Source organism: Balaenoptera musculus, chromosome 20, assembly GCF_009873245.2.
Source record: "Balaenoptera musculus isolate JJ_BM4_2016_0621 chromosome 20, mBalMus1.pri.v3, whole genome shotgun sequence".
In the NCBI taxonomy this organism is placed as follows: Eukaryota; Metazoa; Chordata; class Mammalia; order Artiodactyla; family Balaenopteridae; genus Balaenoptera; species Balaenoptera musculus.
In genome coordinates this window covers 24,499,405-24,520,574 of record NC_045804.1, presented here as the reverse complement: position 1 = coordinate 24,520,574, position 21,170 = coordinate 24,499,405, and the positions used below count along the sequence as shown (strand labels likewise).

At 57.9% G+C, this 21,170-nt stretch overlaps 1 protein-coding gene across 3 annotated transcripts; it reads right to left on the bottom strand.

The window, feature by feature from the left end:
* Nucleotides 1–245: 245 nt before the first annotated feature.
* Nucleotides 246–16,557, bottom strand: COL1A1 (collagen type I alpha 1 chain). Of its 3 annotated transcripts, XM_036835735.1 has the most exons (51): nt 16,326–16,557; nt 14,629–14,823; nt 14,468–14,502; nt 14,332–14,367; nt 14,142–14,243; nt 13,212–13,280; nt 12,933–12,977; nt 12,720–12,773; nt 12,485–12,538; nt 11,912–11,965; nt 11,741–11,794; nt 11,357–11,410; nt 11,225–11,269; nt 11,055–11,108; nt 10,895–10,939; nt 10,674–10,727; nt 10,326–10,424; nt 10,195–10,239; nt 9,999–10,097; nt 9,816–9,869; nt 9,561–9,668; nt 9,429–9,482; nt 9,063–9,161; nt 8,830–8,883; nt 8,645–8,743; nt 7,986–8,039; nt 7,731–7,784; nt 7,560–7,613; nt 7,407–7,460; nt 6,921–6,965; nt 6,731–6,829; nt 6,350–6,457; nt 5,809–5,916; nt 5,547–5,600; nt 5,279–5,332; nt 4,949–5,056; nt 4,808–4,861; nt 4,635–4,688; nt 4,334–4,495; nt 4,140–4,247; nt 3,879–3,986; nt 3,719–3,772; nt 3,506–3,613; nt 3,029–3,082; nt 2,807–2,914; nt 2,411–2,464; nt 2,011–2,118; nt 1,637–1,919; nt 1,337–1,527; nt 807–1,049; nt 246–691 (listed from the first exon to the last, which is right to left on the bottom strand). In XM_036835735.1, exons 1-51 carry the CDS (start codon nt 16,426–16,428, stop codon nt 545–547), a joined length of 4,392 nt encoding a protein of 1,463 aa, XP_036691630.1. In that variant the 5' UTR covers nt 16,429–16,557; the 3' UTR covers nt 246–544. The 3 variants fall into 3 exon arrangements, with proteins under 3 accessions (XP_036691630.1, XP_036691628.1, XP_036691631.1); XM_036835733.1 differs by having other exon boundaries at nt 9,816–10,097; XM_036835736.1 differs by lacking the exons at nt 10,326–10,424; nt 10,674–10,727; nt 10,895–10,939.
* Between the last annotated feature and the right edge of the window lie 4,613 nt (nt 16,558–21,170).

Below are 21,170 nucleotides of genomic sequence, written 5' to 3'. Positions count from 1 at the left end.
CGGGTCCCCCCCAGGGCTTGGGGGTTCTGGGTGAAGGGAGTAGGCTGGGAGTGTGGGGGCCACTTGGGTGTTTCAACATTGCCTTTGGTTGCTGGACAGACAATGCATTGTTTCCTGTGTCTTTTGGGGAGACTTAGATTCGGGGAGCAGTGGAGGGGAGGCCCCAAGAAGGCATGGAGAAAGGAGCAGAAAGGGCAGCGTTGGGGTGTCATAAGCCCAACGGGCAGAAAAGGACTTACCCCCACGTGGGTCTTCAAGCAAGTGGACCAAGCTTCCTTTTTTAAAAAGTTATTTATTTATTCTTTTTTTTTTTTTTTGGTAAGGTTGAATGCAGTTTTGGTTTTTGGTCATATTCAGTTGGTCAAAGATAAAAACTAAGTTTGAGAGATGAATGCAAAGGAAAAAAAATATTTTCCAAAGTCCATGTGAAATTGTCTCCCATTTTTTTGCCTTTTTGGGGGGTTCAGTTTGGGTTCTTTGTCTGTTTCCAGAGTCAGGGGCGAGTGGGTTGGGTGGGAGGGAGCCAGGTTGGGGTGGAGGGAGTTTACAGGAAGCAGACAGGGCCAACGTCGATGCCGAATTCCTGGTCTGGGGCGCCAACGTCCAAGGGGGCCACATCGATGATGGGCAAGCGGGAGGTCTTGGTGGTTTTGTATTCGATCACTGTCTTGCCCCAGGCTCCGGTGTGACTCTGGGGTGAAAGGGAGACAATGGGAGAGGGGTGTCACCAAGTGGCAGTGAGGGGGTGGGGGGACTGGGCCTGCCCGGAAAGCCAAAGCCCAGAGCGGGGGCCCTGCTGGACTCACCGTGCAGCCGTCGTAGGTGACGCTGTAGGTGAAGCGGCTGTTGCCCTCGGCCCGGATCTCAATCTCGTTGGAGCCCTGGAGGAGCAGGGCCTTCTTGAGGTTGCCAGTCTGCTGGTCCATGTAGGCCACGCTGTTCTTGCAGTGGTAGGTGATGTTCTGGGAGGCCTCGGTGGACATCAGGCGCAGGAAAGTCAGCTGGATGGCCACATCAGCAGGATCGGAGCCCTGGCCGCCGTACTCGAACTGTGGGAGCGGAAGAGCGAGGGGTGAGTGGCTGCGTTGGAGCCTCCAGTCCTGGCCTCTCTCCCTGGAGTCCCCTGAGAGCATCCTAGTGAACCTTACGTCCAGAGGTGGCACCCCTTGCCCCCAGGTACCCTGTGTTTGACCCCGTAATCAAGCACCCAGGTCTCCTGCCTCCCAGCTGATCACACTTAGCAGAAGTCTGGTCCACCCAGGACCTACCCTCAAGCCCTTCTGAGCCCTGGGCCAGCCCACCTCCTAAGAGTGGCTACAGGATCGAGCTCACGTACCTGGAATCCGCCGGTCATGCTCTCGCCGTACCAGACGTGCCTCTTGTCCTTGGGGTTCTTGCTGATGTACCAGTTCTTCTGGGCCACGCTGGGCTGAGTGGGATACACGCAGGTCTCACCTGTCTCCATGTTGCAGAAGACCTTAATGGCATCCAGGTTGCAGCCTTGGTTGGGGTCGATCCAGTATTCTCCTGCAGTGGGGCAGGGTGAGATGGCGTCAGGGGAGGTACGGGATGTGGGCCCCTCAGGGCTCAGCCCCGTCGCGGCAGGAGGAGGAGGCACAGCTGGGCCAGCCCTTACCGCTCTTCCAGTCGGAGTGGCACATCTTGAGGTCACGGCAGGTGCGGGCAGGGTTCTTGCGGCTGCCTTCAGGGCTCCGGATGTTCTCGATCTGCTGGCTCAGGCTCTTGAGAGTGGTGTCCACCTCGAGGTCACGGTCACGGACCACATTGGCGTCATCGGCCCGGTAGTAGCGGCCACCATCCTGAGCCTTCTCTTGAGGTGGCTGGGGCATGAAGCTGAAGTCGTAACCACCGCTGGGAGGACCAGGGGGACCAGGGGGTCCAGGAGGGCCGGGGGGACCCTGCGCAGAGAGGGAGGAGAGGGGGGATTACCGGGGTTCAGTGCTTTCAGGGCTGGAGGGCCAGGGGCAGGCAAGGTGGGGGACCACATACAGCAGGACCAGCATCACCAGTGCGACCACGAGGACCAGGGGGACCGATGGGGCCTGGGAGACCGTTGAGTCCATCTTTGCCAGGAGTACCAGCAGAGCCAGGGGGACCCTGCAGGGAGGAAGTTGGTTGGAGAAAGCCTGCCAGAAAGCACGGGCCCACCCCAGCTCTGGCAGAGAAGCCCACAGCCCACTCTGCCTGGCTCTGGCTCCTCTGCCTCATTATGGCTCACTCCCACAGCTGGGCCAGGAAACTTTGTGGGAGGAAGCAGTGGGGAGGGGGAGGCGAGGGCTGCGTAAGGCTGTCCAGAACCCCTCTTCCCTTCTTTCATCCCCTGCTCCAGACCCTTCTCCAGAGAGGCGAGGGACCCGGGAAGAGCAGATAAATAGAAGACACAACTCACTCGGGGACCAGCAGGACCAGAAGCTCCGGAGGGACCTTGCTCACCAGGAGAGCCCTGAAGGAGAGATGTGAAGACAGTTTAGGCCGAGTGTAGGTCAAATGTGGCCAGCAACCGCCCCCTTACCAGCCACCTTGTTATTCTGGAAGTCTAGCCCCAGGGTGTCCATAGGCTGAGACCCCTCCCACGATCCCTCTTTGTGCACCCCTCACTCTCTCAGAGGCTACTTGGAAATACCCATTAGTCTTCAGACCCCAGTCCCCACTAGGGAGGAGAAGGATGGTCCAGAGAGGGAAACCGAGGCAAAGTGTCCTCCCCCATCACACAGCAGGACTTGGGGAGATGATAAAAGAAGACAAGATGGCAGCTGGGGGCTGGGAAGGGGCTGGGCATACTCACGGGAGGGCCAGGGGGACCCTGGAGACCAGAGAAGCCACGGTGACCCTTAATGCCTCTGTCGCCCTGTTCGCCTGTCTCACCCTTGTCACCACGGGGGCCTTGGGGTCCCTAGAAGAGAGATGGGGACAGGTCGTCAGGTGGAAGTTCTGTTAGCACTGAGGGGGTGCAGTCCACATCTGGACAAGGGTTCTGAGGACACAAGGGCCAGAGCAGGGCACTTACAGTGGGGCCGCGGGCACCAACGGGGCCAATGGGACCAGCAGGACCAGCGGGACCCTGGGGAGAGCAAAGAGAGCATTAGATCCTGGTCAGGGAGAGCCCAGCTGAGGGCTGGCACAGCCTGAGCTGCAGGTGACACCTCCCCTTGGCCAAATCCCTCTCTCCTCTCATCTTTTCCTACCATATCCATTCTCTCCTGACCCCAGGTGAGTCTTCATGTAAATTCAGGCCTCATGTAAGCTGGGGCGAGCACCTGGGAACAAACCCCATTCCTCGGGGGAAACAGGACTGTCTGGAGGAGGGGTCTCGAGGCTGAGCTGTGGCTCAGTGTTTTCAGGGAGGCCAAGGGCCCAGACATCTTGCAAGGCCTCCTCTTCTCCCCTGCTTAGGTGAAGTCAGGTGTCCATCTGCAGACCCCTCGGTAGGCCTGGAGAGTCCCTGGCCTGAGCAGAAACGGTAAGCCAGAGCCCAGCTACTTACAGTCTCACCACGATCGCCGCTCTTGCCAGCAGGGCCGACGGGGCCGGGGGCACCAGGAGCACCAGGAGCACCAGGGGGTCCAGCAGGGCCGGTCTCACCACGGTCACCCTGAGGGGGGAGAGGAGGGGAGGAGGGGAATCCGGGTCAGCCCCAGCTGAAAGGGCCAGGTGGAGCGGCGGGTGGGGCTGGGGCCCCAGGGTGCAGCCATCTTACCTTGGGGCCCGGAGAACCATCTCGTCCAGGGGATCCTTCAGCACCAGGCGCCCCCTGCGGAGAGCGGGGGAAGGTGAGCGTCAGCCAAGGGGAGGGAGGCTCAGGCCAAGGCCAAAATGGCCACACTGAGGGCACTGGCATGGGGCCGGCAACCGCTTACCTCACGTCCAGACTCGCCAGGGGGTCCAGCCAATCCAGGGGGGCCCATGGGACCAGGGGGGCCACGTTCACCACTTACTCCAGAAGGACCTTGTTTTCCGGGTTCACCCTGAGGGAGAAGAAAGAGTCAGGCCAGAGATGGGGTGGGAGAGGGCCTTAGGACCCGCCACCTCTGTCCTCGCTGACCCCAACACCCCCATCCTGCGCCCTCCAAGTCCTGCAACTGTTCTTCTCAGGATCCTCAAGGTGAGGGGGCACTCACAGAGGGACCAGGAAGACCAGGGAAGCCTCTTTCTCCTCGCTGACCGGGCAGGCCGACCACACCACGCTGTCCAGCAATACCCTGAGGTCCGGGAGAGCCGGGAGCGCCCTGTGGGGGACAGGGGGTGGTGAGGTGACTTCCAGTGGCCAGGGACGCTGCCCCCCACTCTGGACCCCTCTGGAGCGTGCACTTACAGCAGGTCCATCAGCACCAGGGGCTCCTTTCTCACCAGCGGGGCCAGGGGGACCGGGAGGACCGACTTCACCAGCACGCCCAGCGGGGCCAGTCTCACCACGGGCGCCTTTGCTGCCTTCTTTGCCAGCAGGGCCAGAAGGTCCAGGGGGTCCAGCATTTCCCTGGATGGGGAGAATTGGGGCTGTCAGAATCCATCGGATTCTGGAGCATTACGGTGGCCGTAGTCGGGCCCACCACACTCCTGACAGCCTGTGCCCCGTACCCTCCCAGACCGGTGGAGTCTCCACCACAGACACTTACAGAGGGCCCAGGGGGACCGACTCGGCCAGCAGCACCAGGGAAACCAGTAGCACCCTGGAGAAGAGGACAAAGAAGCAATCAGAGGGAGAACAGCCCCTCACCTGGCCCAGCTGCCCCATCTCCAAACGCAGGCTGGGGAGAGCCTCGGCAGAGAATCAGAGTGAGGTACTCACAGGGGGACCAGCACTGCCACGAGCACCTTTGGGTCCAGGAGCACCAACGTTACCCTGCAGGAGAGCACAGAGGCGTCAAGGCTGGGCCAGTCCTGGATCCAGCCTGCCGGCAGCTTGGGGCCTAGACGGCGAGATACTCACAATGGGGCCAGGAGGTCCAGTGGGTCCAGCAGCGCCGGGGAGACCAGCATCGCCTTTAGCACCAGCATCACCAGGTTCGCCTTTAGCACCAGGTTGGCCATCAGCACCCTGGGGGAGGAGGGAGTGTGGTGAGTGGAGGAGAGGGCTGTGCCAGCCTAGGAAGTCAGCTGAGGAAGGACAGGAACTCCAGGCAGGAAGATGCTTGAACGGGAGACAATCCCCCCTCCACCCTCCTTCTCTGAATCGGGCCAATGCCTCTGTCCTCATCCAGTCACTCAAGGCCCCGGGACCTAGTTGGAGATGGAAGATGAAAGGGATCTTGATACTCACAGGGGGGCCAGCGAAGCCAGCAGGGCCGGGGGGACCAGGCTCACCACGGTCTCCCTAGAAGAAAAGGAGGCAAATGGAGAGATGCCCTGATCTGGGGGAAGGTGGGATGGGATGGACTGCAGGGTGGGGAAGGAGGGCCTGAGGAGCACTCCACAGGGACCAGGGCAGGTGGGAGCCAAGGTGGAGGAGGGACAGAAAGAGGGCCAGGGGCAGTATGAAGGGAGAGAAGGGTGGAGTATGGAGCCTTAAGCGGGTCTTCTGTACTTACGGGGGCACCACGAGCTCCAGTGGGACCAGCAGGGCCGCTAGGACCAGTTTCACCCTGAGAGGGAGGGACAAGAGGCTCAGGGTCAGGGACCCATGCTGAATACTCCTGGCAGGTAACCCAGGAGAGTCCTCCTCCCTCCTGGCCCCCCGACCTTTGGATCACCAGCTTGGAATGGCAGGAGCTGCCTCCCCTGCAGAGCTGTGCCCAGGCTTGCTGGGGAAGCTGTGTGTTAGGGAAGAAGGTGGGGAGGCAGCCATCTCACCTTGTCACCAGGGGCACCAGCGGGGCCAGGAGGACCAATGGGACCAGTCAGACCACGGACGCCATCTTTGCCAGGAGCACCATCAGCACCTTTGGGACCAACATCGCCCTAAAGACATAGGAAAGCCTGAGACTTCCAGTGTGGGGCAAGGAGGTGACCTATAGCATCCTGCTTGTGTCTGGGACCCCTCCCCAGTTTGTGTCTGCCCTGCCCCCATGTGTGCCAAGGACTCAAGATCTTTCAGGGGAAAGGTGTCTGTGTGGGGATTCCGGGGAACTTAGATTAAGAAGCTCCTGCTTTGTGTAGAGGGATTCCTCGTCCGGGAGGCACGCCGCCCCCTCTTGTTGCCATGGTAACACATGGGAAGGGTAGGGCCTGGACTATAGGTAAGGATTCATCAGCCAAGAGGCCAGAGAAGAAGAAGGGAGGATTAAGGAGAAGAGGGAAAGACCCCAGGGAGTAGAAAGAGAGATGCTGAGGGATCTGAAGCAGAGAGAGATGGGAACCGCACAGGGATCGAGGGAGGGGGAGTTCAACTTACTCTGTCACCCTTAGGGCCTGGGAGACCTGCTGCACCTCGTTCACCAGGCATTCCTTGAAGGCCAGGGGCGCCCTGGTTACCAGGGGCTCCAGGGGCACCAGCATCACCCTGTATGACAACCAAGAAGACTGGAGTGAGGCTTGGGGTCTCAGAAGTGGGTCACAGCTTTGAGCCCCCTCTTAATTTCTCCCAGGCTTGGTTCTGAGGCCAAAGACAAGTACTAGCTAAGAGGAAAGGCTCACAGCCCAGAACTTCAGGCTGCACATGGACCCCACCCCAGTCTTGTCCCCCCATCCCTCCCCAACATCCAGCTGGCTTTGGTCACAGCCAGGCATCCCCCATCACAGGAAGGGTGAGACCTGGTCCCTGTGCTGCCCTTACCTTAGCACCATCATTGCCAGGGGCACCGTTGGACCCACGGGGACCTGCAGGACCGGAGGGCCCTTGCACACCACGCTCGCCGGGGAAACCTCTCTCGCCCTGGAAGGGAAGGACAGGGCCCATGAGGTGGCTCCAGAGACAGGGCCAAGCACGGGGCATGTTGGTGGAAGCAGCAAGAGGCTCTACTTACTCTTGCTCCAGAGGGGCCGGGGGCACCAATGTCTCCAGGAGCACCCTGAGCGGGAGGGAGGGACAGACAGTGAGCAGAACCCACCTGGGTCCTCCCAACTAGAAAACATTCTTGTCCACCTGGGGGCTAGCCCTTGGGGTCTGTGATTGGAGACCAATCCCTTCTCAGCACTGAACCGGGATTATCCCTCAACTCCTCGTGAATGTGTCACCCTCCCCAGACTTGGGGTTGAGGGAAAGCCAGAGTATTCCAGCAGCTCTAAAAAGAAGTCATCCAGACCAGCAGCCACGCAGCTCCTTCCAGATCCTATCATGCGGAGGTGCAGCTCTTTGCTCCCCTCTGTGTAGCACCCTTCATGATGGGAGGTCTTTCCTCGAGTCTAACCTTGATCCCTCTAGTTGATGGTTGTCTGATTAGCTAGGGGGCTGGACTCTCCCTCTGTATTCCCTGCACTCCCCGTCTCTTCAGCTGGCTGCTACCTCTTACCTGTTCACCGGGTTTGCCTGCTTCACCAGGAGGACCAGCAGGGCCAGGGAGACCCTGTAGGTGGGAAATGGGGGAGGGAAGCGAGGGATTAGAATCTGGAAGAGGTGTTCCTCATGCCCCTCTCCCAACACGCTGACAGCCGTGAGGCCTCACCTGGAATCCGGGGGAGCCAGCAGGGCCTTGTTCACCTCTCTCACCAGCAGGGCCCTGCACGGAGGAAATGCCGCGGTCATGGGAAAGCTCAGGAGAAGGGGGACGGGGGCTATCTCCCCTTTCCTGCCCCACAGCACCCCCAGCCCAGGCCTCCCCATCAGGGACACTCACAGCAGGTCCAGGAGGTCCCTGAGCTCCAGTTTCTCCGTCTTTGCCAGCAGCACCCTATGGGGAGAGAGTGAAAAAGGGGTCAGGGTGGTGAGGTGGGCGGGCAGCTGAGGAAGAGAGCACAGGTAGGGGGCCTGGCGGCTGGGGGTCCTGACACCCTGGGGATGGGCTGGAGCCTCCTGCATCCCTCCTGCAGGATGTAGGGGTGTGACATGGGCGGAGGCAAGGAGGGGACAGGGACCAAAAGGAGATACTTACAGCAGCGCCGGGGGGTCCAGGAACGCCTCGTTCTCCAGCCTTGCCGGGCTCTCCCTGTGGGGAGAGAGAGTTAGGGTTGAGGGAGCTGAAGTGGGAAACCGGGGCCTCCTGGGTCCCTCCCGTTTACTTTGAGTGGAATTTTTAAGGAGCTTTTTAATCTATCCGCTCTGGCCCCTGAGGAAGGCCTTTGCTGGCTTTGACTGCTCCATCTCTTGGCCTCTCCCTGAGCCCTCTCCTCCCAGACGACCCGCCCCTTAGGCTCCTCTCTCCACCCTCTTCCCTTTCTTCTCCCCATTGTATGCCTTTGGTGACCTGAGCTGCAAAGGGCTTTCATCTCTTCTGATATCTCCTTTTGAACCTCAAAGAACCCACCAAGATTTGGGGCTGACTATCATGTAAAAGGCCCATCCTATCCCCGTGTGTGTGTGCTTGGGGGCCAACGATACTTATTTCCAGGGATAGAGCAATGGTAGTAAAGCCAGGAGAGGTCTCTCATTTTATGGAATAGGGAGACTCAGGCCCAGAGAGGGGCAACGAGTGGCTTGAGGCCACATAGCAGGTCAGTGGCAGAGCTGGCCCCAGAGCGAGGACTCTTCCCCCCACCCCCACCCTCGCCCCAAGTGTGTCTGTCCCTGTGATACGCCTCACTGAATACTCACAGCAGCACCTTTAGGCCCAGGGAAACCCATCACACCGGCCTGACCACGGCTACCAGGAGGGCCTGGGGGTCCGGGGCGGCCATCTTGACCAGCAGGACCCTGAGGATGGAAGGTACAAAAGTGGAGGTGAGGACAGAGGGTGAGCGGTCAGGAGACTGATGTGGGCCTGGGGGAGTGATACTTACAGGGGGGCCAGTTTTGCCATCAGGACCAGGGCTGCCAGGGCTTCCAGTCAGACCCTAGGGGGAGGCAGAGAGGTGTGAGTGGGGTGGGGGATAAGGGTGGTGGAAGACCGGGAGAAGGAGAGTGGAGGCTGGGGTGGAGGACATTCTAGAAGGTGGATCTGTGGTCCTGCTCCAGAACCCACATAGGATGGGCAGGGTCATGGGCCAAGCTGGGCAGAGGGCTGGGGTCTCACCTTGGCACCAGGCAGACCAGCTTCACCGGGGCGACCAGCTTCACCAGGAGAACCTTTGGGGCCAGCAGGGCCAGGAGCACCACGCTCACCAGCGGGACCCTGGTTGGGGGAGTCACAACAACAATTAGGGTCTCTTTATCACGGGCGGGCCTCTTCTTCCTCCTGGGCTGTGGGTGGTGCTTTGAGAGGCATTGGTGGTGGTAGGAAGGTCAAGGTGAGGCTACGTGTGAAGAGAGAGGTCTGCAGCCGCAGTAGGGGCACTAATGACCGGGCGGTGGGAGTGGGAGGGGGTTGACGACATCTGGGAGAGGAAGGTGACGTCCAGGGAGCAGCAGGGTCAGCATCCCACCCGGGAAGAGAGATTACCTTGGGACCAGAAACACCATCTGCGCCAGGGAAACCGCGGCTACCAGGTCCACCCTGTGGGAGGAGAGGAGGTCAGTGAGCTCACACACGTGGGCACCAGGCCGGCACCGGGGCCGAGAAGGGGGCACTTACACGCTCGCCAGGGGGTCCAGGCAGGCCAGCAGGTCCGGGTTCACCTCGGGTTCCTCGCTTTCCTTCTTCCCCAGCAGGGCCAGGGGGGCCTTGAATACCAGTGGGGCCCTGGAGAGGGCAGAGAGGAGGGGGCAGCCTGTGGTGAGGGGCTGTCCTGGTACCAGCTCCAGAGCAGGCTTGAGGCTGGCTGTCCAGCAGCACCAGGGGCTCCCATTCCTCCTTGGACCTCCCCCAAGGGGCTGCTGGGGGACTTACGGGCTCTCCCTTGGCGCCAGTGTCTCCTTTGTTGCCAGGGGCACCAGGTTCACCCTGAGTGGGAGGAGAAGAAGATGGGTGGAGAGTGGGGATGCTCAGCTGGCCTGGATCTTCATGCTTCCCAGACAAGGGCCACATGAGCCAGCTCATGGGGTGGGGCAGAAGAGAGAGAGTAGTACTTACGCTGTTACCCTTGGGACCAGGGGGGCCACTGGGACCCTGGGGTCCAGAGGGGCCTCGGGCACCGGGGAAGCCAGGAGCACCAGCAATACCAGGAGCGCCCTGCGGGAGGCAGAACAAGTTGAGCCCAGGAGTGGCGGGCACAGGGTGGGTGGAAGGTGGGTACCAGGGGCGGCTCTGAAACCTGCAGGATACTTACATTGGCACCTTTAGCACCAGGCTGTCCATCAGTACCAGGGTTTCCCTGTGACACAGAGAGAGATGGGTGAGTGACAGGCAAGGACTCTGAGTTAGGGAGACGCACGGGGGTACTGAGGAGGTGACACTTACAGCAGGGCCAGTAGCACCAGCAGGGCCAGGGGGGCCGGGCTCACCACGCACACCCTGGGGACCTTCAGAGCCTCGGGATCCTTGGGGACCAGCTTCACCCTGGATTGGAGGAAAGAACATGTCAGGAGCCACCCTGGGAGTCCAACCTCATGTCTGGATGGCAGGGGGTGAAGGGCCATGACAGGAGACCAAGAGTCAGGACTCCAAGATCAGAGAAGGGGACCCCAGGACAAAGGTGTTGGGGACTGGGCTTCTCTCTTGATTCTGGGTCCCTCTGGTTTGGGGAGCAGGGAGATGCCCACCCCTTGGCCTGTGGGAGCTCTGCTCATTGGAGGGTGGGGGTCTCACCTTAGCACCAACAGCACCAGGGAAACCAGGAGGACCAGCGGGGCCAGTGGGACCCTGTGAATGAAAGGGAGATGTTAGTGAGAAGGAAGAGGGCATCTGCAAGTCACACCCTGGGACGCAAGAGGTCCTGGGGTTCAGTCCTGCCCCTGGTATCAGACCCAAGAGCTGACACTGAGACCCCTCCGCAATCCCAGGCACTGAGGTCTAAGGGCTGTACTCACAGGGGGTCCAGCAGCACCAGTAGCACCATCGTTTCCACGAGCACCCTGCAGGAGAGAGGGGAAAGCCCCGGTTACATTGACTGAGCACTGGTCAGTCCCTTTAGCTCCTGGGGAACCCCTTCCAGAACCTGGAGTCCCCCAAGGGGCCAGGAGTACTTACAGCAGGGCCAGAGGCTCCAGGGCGACCTCTCTCACCAGGCAGACCACGGGGGCCCTGACAACAAAACCAAGAGAAGCCAAGTGAGACAGGAGACACACCCCTCTCCCCAAGCCCCCATCTTGCCCCTACATCCTGTTCCCTCTCTTCCTTCTACAAGTGGACACACTCACCATCTGACCAGGAGCTCCATTTTCACCAGGGCTACCAGGCTCACCCTACAGAGCAGAGAACAGAGTTAGAAATTCATTCATGGTGGGACTGCAGGGGAGGTGGAGGACCATGACAGTCACACAACCTCTTACCTTGGGACCAGCAGGACCAGCATCTCCCTTGGCACCATCCAAACCACTGAAACCCTGAGATAGGAAGAGGGCCAAAGTGAGACCTTGTGGAGACTGTGGACAACCTTGACAGCCACCCAGACCTGAGAAGGAGCCTCAGGAGGTCAGCACAGCTGTCTCCCTGAGTCTGAGCTAGACTAAACCTCAACTGGCCCAAGATCTCACTCCATCTCTTTACTGGGATTTCTTTCCCAATGGAGGGAAGTTCTCTTTGATGTCTACTCTCTATCCCTTGGAGCTTATTATAGCTGCCACCCACCACGATGCACATCAGGATCCTTTGGGGAAAGGGCTGGAATGCGATGCTGGGACTTTGGGAACTTAGATGACACAAAGGGGACTCACTCTGTGTCCCTTCATTCCAGGGAGGCCAGCCGTTCCGGGCAATCCCCGAGCACCCTGGAGAGAAAAGAAAAGGACAAAGGCAGGGCTGTTAGAAGACACCGCTGTGGACACAGCTCCCAAATGAAGCCCAAATGCAGCAAAGCCTGGAGGCAACCACACCATCCTGCTCACCTGAGGTCCAGGAGGCCCGCGCTCACCAGGACGACCAGGCTTTCCAGCTTCACCCTGAGAGAAAGAGAAAAGGCCATCGTGCCCGTGCCCCCTGAGTTGGAAAAGTATGGAAGGCCTGGGTCTTCCTGGGGTTGTTGAGGGTCAGGCTTAGGGCCCCAGAATCTTATCTCACTTTAAATCTACCATGCAACCCTTGCTTGAATTTTGCGTCCCTCCAAAGGAATTTCTGTTTATTTCTGTCACCAGCATCTTAATCTCACCACGTGGAGTGAGAATCTGAGGTACCCAGAGTGGTTAAGCCTAGGGAAGCCATTCACATCAGAGGATGGGGTTGGGGACTGCTTTAAGGTGACTGGGGTGAGGGGAGGGACAGCCACCTCTGTTAGGAAGATGCGGAAACATCCCAGGAGGCTCCTTGTTCAAGGGCAGTCCCATGCATCAAGGAGAACATGCCCTCCTTTCTCTGGGTATCGCCCCCAAAGGTGGTGGGGGCACTGGGGTAGAGATTACAGGGACCTAACACATGGAGAGGTGGTGGGGGTCAGATGGTATCTCTTTACCAGGGCTACTTACATCATCTCCGTTCTTGCCAGGGGGGCCAGGGGGACCACGGGGACCCATGGGACCCTAGAGGAGACAGGAAGAGAGGATGTTAGAATGGCCAGGATAAGGAAAAAAGAAGGGGAAGGCTAGGATTGGAAGAAGGAGGTAAGAAAGACCCCAGATGGTGGTCCTTCAATAGGAGAATCCATGTATTTGTAGAGGGAGTGTGTATTTGCATAGAGAGTACAAGTTGGGGAGCACTTACTGAGGCTCCAGGCTCGCCAGGCTCACCAGGGGGGCCTTGGAAACCTTGGGGACCCTGGCAGACAGGGAGAGAGGGGTGGGGTTAGAAGAGCAGGTCCCTGCCAACCTGTCCCCCATCTCACCAAGAGATCTCTGAGCACCTTCCCTGCCCTCATGCCAATCCTCTTTCCAAAAGCCTGGAGCCCAAAGCAGTGTAGACATCCTGGATACTCACAGGTGCGCCAGGGGGGCCAGGGAGACCACGAGGACCAGAAGGACCCTACAGAAGAAAAAGAAAGGGAGGCCATAATGAAGCCTCTGTAGGAAAGGTTATCTCCCATGGTTCCCGTTCAGACCACCCAGTTGCCTTGCATCATCTCTGGATTCTGAGGTCCCAAAGATCTTCTTGACCTCCTAAGTTATCTATGCCACCCCATATCCCTTCCCTGGCCTATCTTCTCTGGATCCCCATCTGCTCTTCTTCTGTGCTCTACATCCCTCGCTGGTGACTCACCATGGGGCCAGGCACAGAGATTCCTGTTGATTTCTCATCATAGCCGTAAGACATCTGGGGAGCAAAGTTCTAGAAGAGAGAGTGCGTGAGAAAGCAGGGTCAGGGCAGTGAGTTGAAAGGCAGAAGATATCACCAGTAATGGGACAAACTGATATCATGTGCCTCCTGATGTGACGCACTATGCAGGACAACATGACCTGTGGCACAGCCCTGCCCAAAACATATCACTGGAATGTAATCATGGAGACACATCCAACAAACCCAATTTAAGGGACAGTCTACAGAACAACAGTCCTCTTCAAAAAATTTCAGTGTCGTAAAAGACAAAGAAAGTCTGAGGAATGTTCCAGGTGAAAGGAAACTAAAGAGACATGACAATTAAATGCAATTCATGATCCTGGCTTGGATCCTGGAACAGGAAAAAAAAAAAAGGCTATAAAGGACATTATTGGGAACATTAGTGAAGTTTGAATATGGACTGCATATTAGATAATAAATAGTACCGTATCAATGTTAAATTTCCAAAATGTAGTCATTGTGCAATGCTCATGTTAAGAGAATGTTCTGGCTCTCAGAAAATACATGCTAAAGTATTTAGGAGCAAAGGGACATAATGCCAGCAACTTACTCTCAAATGGTTCAGAAAATAAATAAATAAAACCCAGATAATTATATTTATACATAGAAACTGATAAGGCAAATGTGACAAATCGTGAAGCATATGTGAAAGTTCTTTGCATTATTTTTGCAACTTTTCTTTTTTTTCCTGTAAGTTTGAAGTTATTTCATACTATGAAGTATGCCATCTGCCAAAACAAACAAACAAACAAACAAACAAAAAAACCCCAACAAACTAAAAACCCCGCGGTGGGGGGGTGGGAGTGAGGTGGCACATAAGGCCTTCCACGAACGCCTCGACTCTCCACTTACTCCTCCGAGGCCAGGGGGTCCGGGAGGTCCTGGGGGTCCGGGGGGTCCGGGAAGTCCAGGTTGTCCAGGAATGCCATCTCGGCCAGGGGGGCCAGCGGGTCCCTGCAGCGGGAGAGGGCGGGCCGGGTGAGCGCAGGCCAGGAGCCACGCCCACCTCCAGCCCCAACAGCCGGGAGAGGGCACCGCTTACCCTTGGGCCTCGGGGGCCAGTGTCTCCTTTGGGTCCCTATGGGGTTGGGGCAGAAGAAACAAGAGAAGCCGGGTTAGAGAAGGAGAACCGTGAAGAGTCCTGGGCGGGGTGGCGAAAGTCGAGGGCAGAGGATTACCTCGACTCCAGTGGTTTCTTGGTCCGTGGGTGACGCTAGGGGGGGAAGAGACGCGGCTTAGAGGCAAGGTTTGCTCCAGGTGCTCCCGGCAACAGCCGCCTCCCCTGCGCGGCGCAAGGGAGAGCCCCCGCCCCCGCCCCGGCCCAGGCCCCGAGCTATACCCTCGCCTTCGGGGCAGACGGGGCAGCACTCGCCCGCGGGGACTTTGGCGTTGGGACAGTTCTTGATTTCGTCGCAGATCACGTCATCGCACAACACGTTGCCGTTGTCGCAGACACAGATCTGGCAGGGCACGGGTTTCCACACGTCTCGGTCATGGTACCTGAGGCCGTTCTGTACGCAGGTGACTGGTGGGACTGGGGCAAGAGGGGGAGATGGGGGCTGTCAGAGGCGCGCAAGTCCTCCACCTCGGGGCTCCAGGTACCCCAACCCCACCGTCCCTTCCCCTCGGTCTTAGAGGCACATTTAGATTTTCCTTTTCCCGCCTCTCCTTTTTTTGCCTTTTTGTTTTTCCTTTCCCCAGATCCTTAAACGCTCATCTGCTCCTCATCAGCGCCAGTGACAGGGCCGAGGCGCCTGGCCAGGGCGGCTATAACTCTTTCCAGTTCTCAGGAACTTAAACAAAGCTTTAGGCCGGGGTTGCTTCCAACTCCAACCTCAGACCATTTGCGCTGAAGCCAAGTGAAATAAAAAGCCATTGGGTGGGAGAGTGGGGGGTGAAGGAGTGGGAAGAGAGGCTCCCCAACCAGAGGGCAGGCTTGTGGGGCGTGGTTTGGGTGGAGACAGGAGGAGGGGACGGAAGGAGAGACAAGAGGTCTAGCCCGGATCCCGCCCCATTCCCGGGGCAGGTGGGATGGCGTGGGCGGGGCTAGGAGGATGGGGGAGGGGCTGATTGGCGTGGGATCCCGCCCAGAGACTTGAAACGTACCGTAAAAGTACGATATGCCCTAACCTCCAGCGCCCAGACATCTCAAAAGGCCTCTCTCAGTGACAACCCCCGTTTCCCAAAGCCAGCCAGTGCCTCTGGGTCACTCCTTAGCCAAAGAACCAGAAAGTCCGCAAATAGTAAATGAAGTTAGTTAACCACGCCCACCGCGGATCGTCTACCCAGACGGCCACTAGGTGGCGGGCGACACTAAGCAATTTCCCCCGACTGGCTACTTCTTCTAGAGACGGGGCTACCCTATCTCCAACTTTATTTTCCAGGTCTAGAGGTGGGGTCCACACCGGGCAACAATCCCGGTCTTCCCGCTCCGGCTCCTGCGCGGGGAAGCGCTGGATAAGGAGGCGCACTGCCCAGTGTAGATCAGCAGAGGGCGCAAGGACTCTGCCTGGCCAAGTCCGCGCCGAAGAATCTCATCCTTCAACCCGCCCACGCTCCGCGCCCCCTCCCCCGCTCCGCCCAGCACCTCCGCGGCCCCAGGAACATTGTCTAGCCTGCAGAGAGGGTAAACAATCTTTCCTTATGAATCATCTCATAGCCTTTCTGATCACTCATAGCTTGGGCTCCAAATTCCCAGCTCGGCGCCCCCATCCCATCTTCGACGTACTTTCCCCCAACCCGGCGTCCAGACCCCATTTTCCCCGCAGTACTTCACAGTGCGCGCTCAGCACTCCTCCTGTGCCAACTCGAGCCGTGCAGCATCCTGCCCTCTCACTTCTGGGGGGCATTCATCTACACCCCGACCCAGAGCGCGGTCCCTTCTATCCCAGGGCGCCGAGGACGAGCCCTCACCATCTTCCTTCCATTCCTGAGCCTCCGGGGCATCCCGAGTCTCAGTTTAAGTCGCGGACCCCTGGGACCAAACGCAGGGCAAGATACCAAGCAGCCCTAGACTCCCAAAAGTTTGGGACTTACTGTCTTCTTCTTGGCCTTCTTCTTGGCCCTCCTCTTGGCCGTGCGTCAGGAGGGCGGTGGCCGCTAAGAGGAGCAGGAGCCGGAGGTCCACAAAGCTGAACATGTCTAGACCCTAGACATGTAGACTCTTTGCGGCTGGGGTGGGGGTTAGCGTCCGCTCATGCGTGGCCTCACACTCTGCGTGCCTCCTGCTCCGACCCCGAGGAGAAACTCCCGTCTGCTCCGACCACCGGCCCGGGTCCCTTTTATACCATCCTGATGGAGAGCGGGGAGGAACCCTGCCCCTGGGAGAGGGGGAGCCGGCTGCCCGTCCCCCAGCCAATCAGAGTTGCCTGGCCCGGCCCCCAATTTGGGAGTGAGAACGGAGAGGGGGAGGAGGAGGGAAGGGAAGGGAAGGGAGTCCACCGCACATCTCCCCCCTTCGCAGCTCTGCCTCCCCAGCCCCCCAGCCCAGGCGGGGCCAGAGATGATGCCACTGGGATGCGGCTAGGTCCTCAATATAGTGTGCGCTAAAGAGTGGGTAGGGGCGCCTCTTCGGCTTTCTTCCTGGGACCCCCGACCTGGGGGGCGGAACTGGAATTGGGGAGGTGGTTAGGGAACCTTTCAAAGACGGAAGGATTGGGGGTGATTGGGAGAGAGTCCTGCTGGCCATGCCTCATTCACGCTCCTGACATCATTGGCGAGAGCTAGGGGATGGGTATGAAGAGGCCAGCTGGGGACCCCTCTAAAGCAGGAGAACCTAAAAAAAAGATGTGCCTGTTTAGGGGTGTCTTCTGGTGCGGCTGGGGTATGGAACTTAAGAATATTTGGGGAACAAGTTAGAGACTCATTTGTAGACATTAAGGATCAGATACTTGGGGATGGGTGCTAGCAAGAGGGTTTTTATTTGAGGATGTCAAATCTTCTGCCATGCCTGAGGCTCCAAGATGAACTAAAATGCTCTCCCCAAACCTCAGCATGATCGAGAGAGATGGGGTGGGGAGGCTGAGGCACTGGCTGAGAAATTTGACTATGCGGTCTCTCCAGAAGGAAGCTTTGGTGTTGAGTGATGGGGCAGCAGGGTGGTGGTGGGAAATTGCTAAAACTCTTCCACCCCGGGGGGAGTAAGTTTGCATGGGGAGGGCTGTGGTCACTGGCGACTTAGAAAAGGGTCTTGTGTTAGGGTCTGTCATGGCCAGTGGCCAGGCCCTGGTTAGAGACCCTTCTACCCGGCACAGCCAAACTGGAGAGAACTGTGCTGGAGAGCACTTGACCAGAGAGAGGGTTCTCCTTCTGGGGGCTGCATAAAGCTCTGTCTCTGTCTGTACCTGGACTCAGGGTTGGGGACATATGGGAGAATTTGGGTGTCTGGGGGAGACTTGCCTTGGGAGTATGAGATGGGATTGCAGGTGAGTGACCTTATTTTAGAGGATGTTTCCCACTGCCTCACCTCTTTCCTGAAAACCCAGGACATTGCTCTTTGTCCCTGGAACCAGGAGAGAATCATCTATACCCTGAAAGGCAGTGGGGACCCCAAGAACAACAGGCTATATTTGGAGGAGATGCCTCCAGAAGCCAGTGTCCTCCCTTCTCTATGTCCCAGCCTCCTAACAGTGCTCGACCCCAACCCCAATCTATCCAGGCCCCTGATCCTGCCAAAATCTGTGGACCCAAGAGAAGGCAATGAGGATCCCTTTGCAGAGCCCCATCAACTCCAATCCCTCCTGCGTAGCTCCCCACCCCCATCACTCCAGAGCTGCAAACGTGGAAGTGGGGAGTCCCGCCTCCCCCAAACCATCCAAGATTCCATTGCCTCCCCCCCGCCCCTCTCCACGCCCTCCCCCAGCTGCTTTTGTGCAACGAAGGCAAAGGAAAAAAAAGACCAAGAGAACAGAAGGGGAGGGAGCCACGTCGGCTGGCCGGCTGGCCGTGGGCAGCCAGGATGAGCCGTGCGGGTGGGGCAGCAGAGGGAGACTGCAGGGGCTATAATTAAAGGGAAAATATAGAGTTTCCAGAGAGGCAGGGCTGGAGACAGCAATGGAGGGACAGGCCTTCATCAATTATCCCCACCATGTGGCAGCAACTTGTGGCCCAGTATCTGCCCCCATCTGGTGCCAGCTACTGCAGGGCAGGACTGGGGGCTGAGGTGCTGAGATGGCAGTTCCTGCCCCCTCCAGTGTGGGTCAGGGACAAGGAGCACCCCCTCCCTAACAGGGGACACGAGTCCTGCCCCTCAGAGTGGTCACCCCTTTGGAATGGTTGTCTGGGGTGAAGAGTCACAGGCTGGAGGTGAGGGTTGCTGTGACCTGCCCACCTCCCTGCTTGCTGCGTTTTTGCAGCCAGAAGTACTCCCACCTACAGCCCCCTCCCCACATGCTCCCTGTTCAGGCCGTGCTCACTTGACCACCTTAAAGGAGATTAAGACTCAGAGATGCGGACTGGGAGTTGCTACATCACGGGCCTGTGGTTCTGAAGAATGTTTAGGGACCCCTAGGATTGGGGGGTGGGCTTTGTGCGTATGGTGTGCGACAGCCGTCACCCCAATGTCCGGTTTCAGACCTCCATCCCAGGGGTTGTGGGCAGAAGGTTTCCAAGCATCCTTTACACGTGGCATAGAGCTGAGGCCCAGGGCCTCCTCTGCCACTTTTCGACTTGAAACGCTTGGCGGGCGCCCAGCCCCAAGATGTGTCTTTAATTTCTGCAGCATGACAGTGAGAGGAAGAATGTGCTTGGGGTCTCCTCCCAGCCTGGCTGGGCCTCCTTGGCCAGAACTGAGGGCTTGAGACTTGTGGGGGGAGGAAGGAGAGCAGGAGCTGAGGCCGGGGGGGAGGAGACGCCACCTCATCTTTAGGAAACTCTGAAGCTCTGGCTTCTTGTGGAATGTAAGACTTTGTCTGGCATTTGGAGTGGGGGGAGCAAAAGCCAAAATCTCCTCCCCCCCACCCCCAAGAAATGGTAAAGTCATCAGTACTTAGGGAAAAAAATTCCTCAAGAAGAAAAACAGAAGGAAGAAAGTGCTGAGCTCTGAGTTCGCTCCTTCTCCAAATTTCCCCAAGTGCCCTCCCTCAATGCGCCTGTGCTCCCCAGCTCCCCCTCCCCACAGAGCCCCTCAAGTCCCGGTCTGGACTGCATGGTGTGGCGTAAAAGAGAAGAGGCAGCCCAGGTGTTGGTGTACCTGGTGAGCAGTTTGGTCAGCCCTTTCCAGCTCTCTGGTCCCCTGCTGAGGTTCCGTTGCCCTCCTTCCCTGATCTGACCCTCCAGAATGCTCTTCTGCCCCAGACTGGTGATGGAGAGAGGGTCCCTGGGAGAGGGGTTGAGGACAGAGAAGGGGAGGGGGTGTAAGAGTGAGGCTGCAGTAAAGAACTTGGTCTCCATGTGTCCCCATCATGGAGCCCACACGGTTCGTATTGAGGATCCCTGCAGGCAGAGCTGGGGACAGACCCCAGGAGTGGGGGGTTCTCTCTTCTTCCTTTTCCTCAGCATTGCACTTTCTGGGTCTTTTGGTCCTTAGATTCCAGGCACAGCTTTCTATGCCTCAGCCTCAACCCAAGTCCTTTGGCCTGAGATTTCCCTTCATCTCTTCATCCTTTCCAGGTTTAGAGGGAAGATGATGAATTAAGTTTGTCCGTGTTGAGTATTAGGTGCCTGTGAGACACCCAGTCAGACACATGGAGGGAACCCTTAGGTATCTGAGTCTGGAGTCCAGAGGAGAGACAAATGTTGGACCCCTGCCTCCATAGGGTGATGGTGTGGATGGAGTTATCTCCCGAGAAAGTATGGAGGGAGGAGATATGAAGGGCTAGGACTGAGCCTTGAGGACCCTCAGGGTTTAAGGGTTGGGAAGGGAAGGAGGAGCCTGCACAGGAGATAGGACAAGAGTGGGAGAAGCAGGAGGGCAAGGAGGAGAGGATTGAGGGTGTCATGTATGCTGGGGGAAGATTGTTCTAGCAGGAGGGAGAGTTATATGTTGCAGAGAGACTTAGTATGATAGGGAGTAAAATGGTCGCTGGATTAAGCAACATGGCAGTGATTGGTGCCCTAAGTGTGAGCTGTGCTGGTGGAGTGATGGACGAGGAACACGGACTGGAGCCGGCTGAGGAGTGAGTGGGAGGCCAGGAAATGGGGTCAGAGTGCAGACAACTCAGAGGAGGAGTTTAGCTCTGAGGGGAGGAGAGCTTGTAAGATGCCTCATCCTCCCTCCCTCCTTCCTTCTCTTTTTCTTTCTTTTCTTACATTCCCCCACCCCACTCTTGTCTGTCTTTTTGTCCCTGGCCTCCCTCCTCTTTCTTTCTCATGGGACTCTGCTTCTTTCTCTGTCCTTCCTTCTCTGGAGCTCTTTTTCAGGGTGACTTTTTCGATCTTCCTCTTCTCAAATATCCACATCCAGTCCCTGCCTTCACTTCATTTTCTTCTAGAGCGAACCCTCAGTCCATGCTCTTAAAGAGAAAGCTTTATTTCGAGTCCTGCAGATCCCGTCACATTCTCCAGGACCCCCCAGGCCAAGAGGGGGAAATTGGGGCAGAGGAACCAGGGAAGGAGCTGGGACAAGCTGGGAGAGAAGGGATGGGGCGTGGTCCTTAGGTGACATTAGGGCTCCCCAGGCCCACTCCAGCCCCACCAGGTTGCAACCAGGTCCCAACTGAGAATAATGTGCTGGATGGGGATGTTGTCAGGCTTGGGGGCCACAGTCTTAGTGTCCACTCTTGTGATCACAAGTGAGGGGTCAAAGCCCATCTTTCCTGCTGAAGTGTGAGCTCCCCAGGCAGGGACCTGTCAAGGTCATCATCAGATCACTGGACCCATTTGCAGTGTCTGAAGGCAGAGTCAATTCTTGTTAAAGGCTGAGTGAGTGAATCAACTGAATTG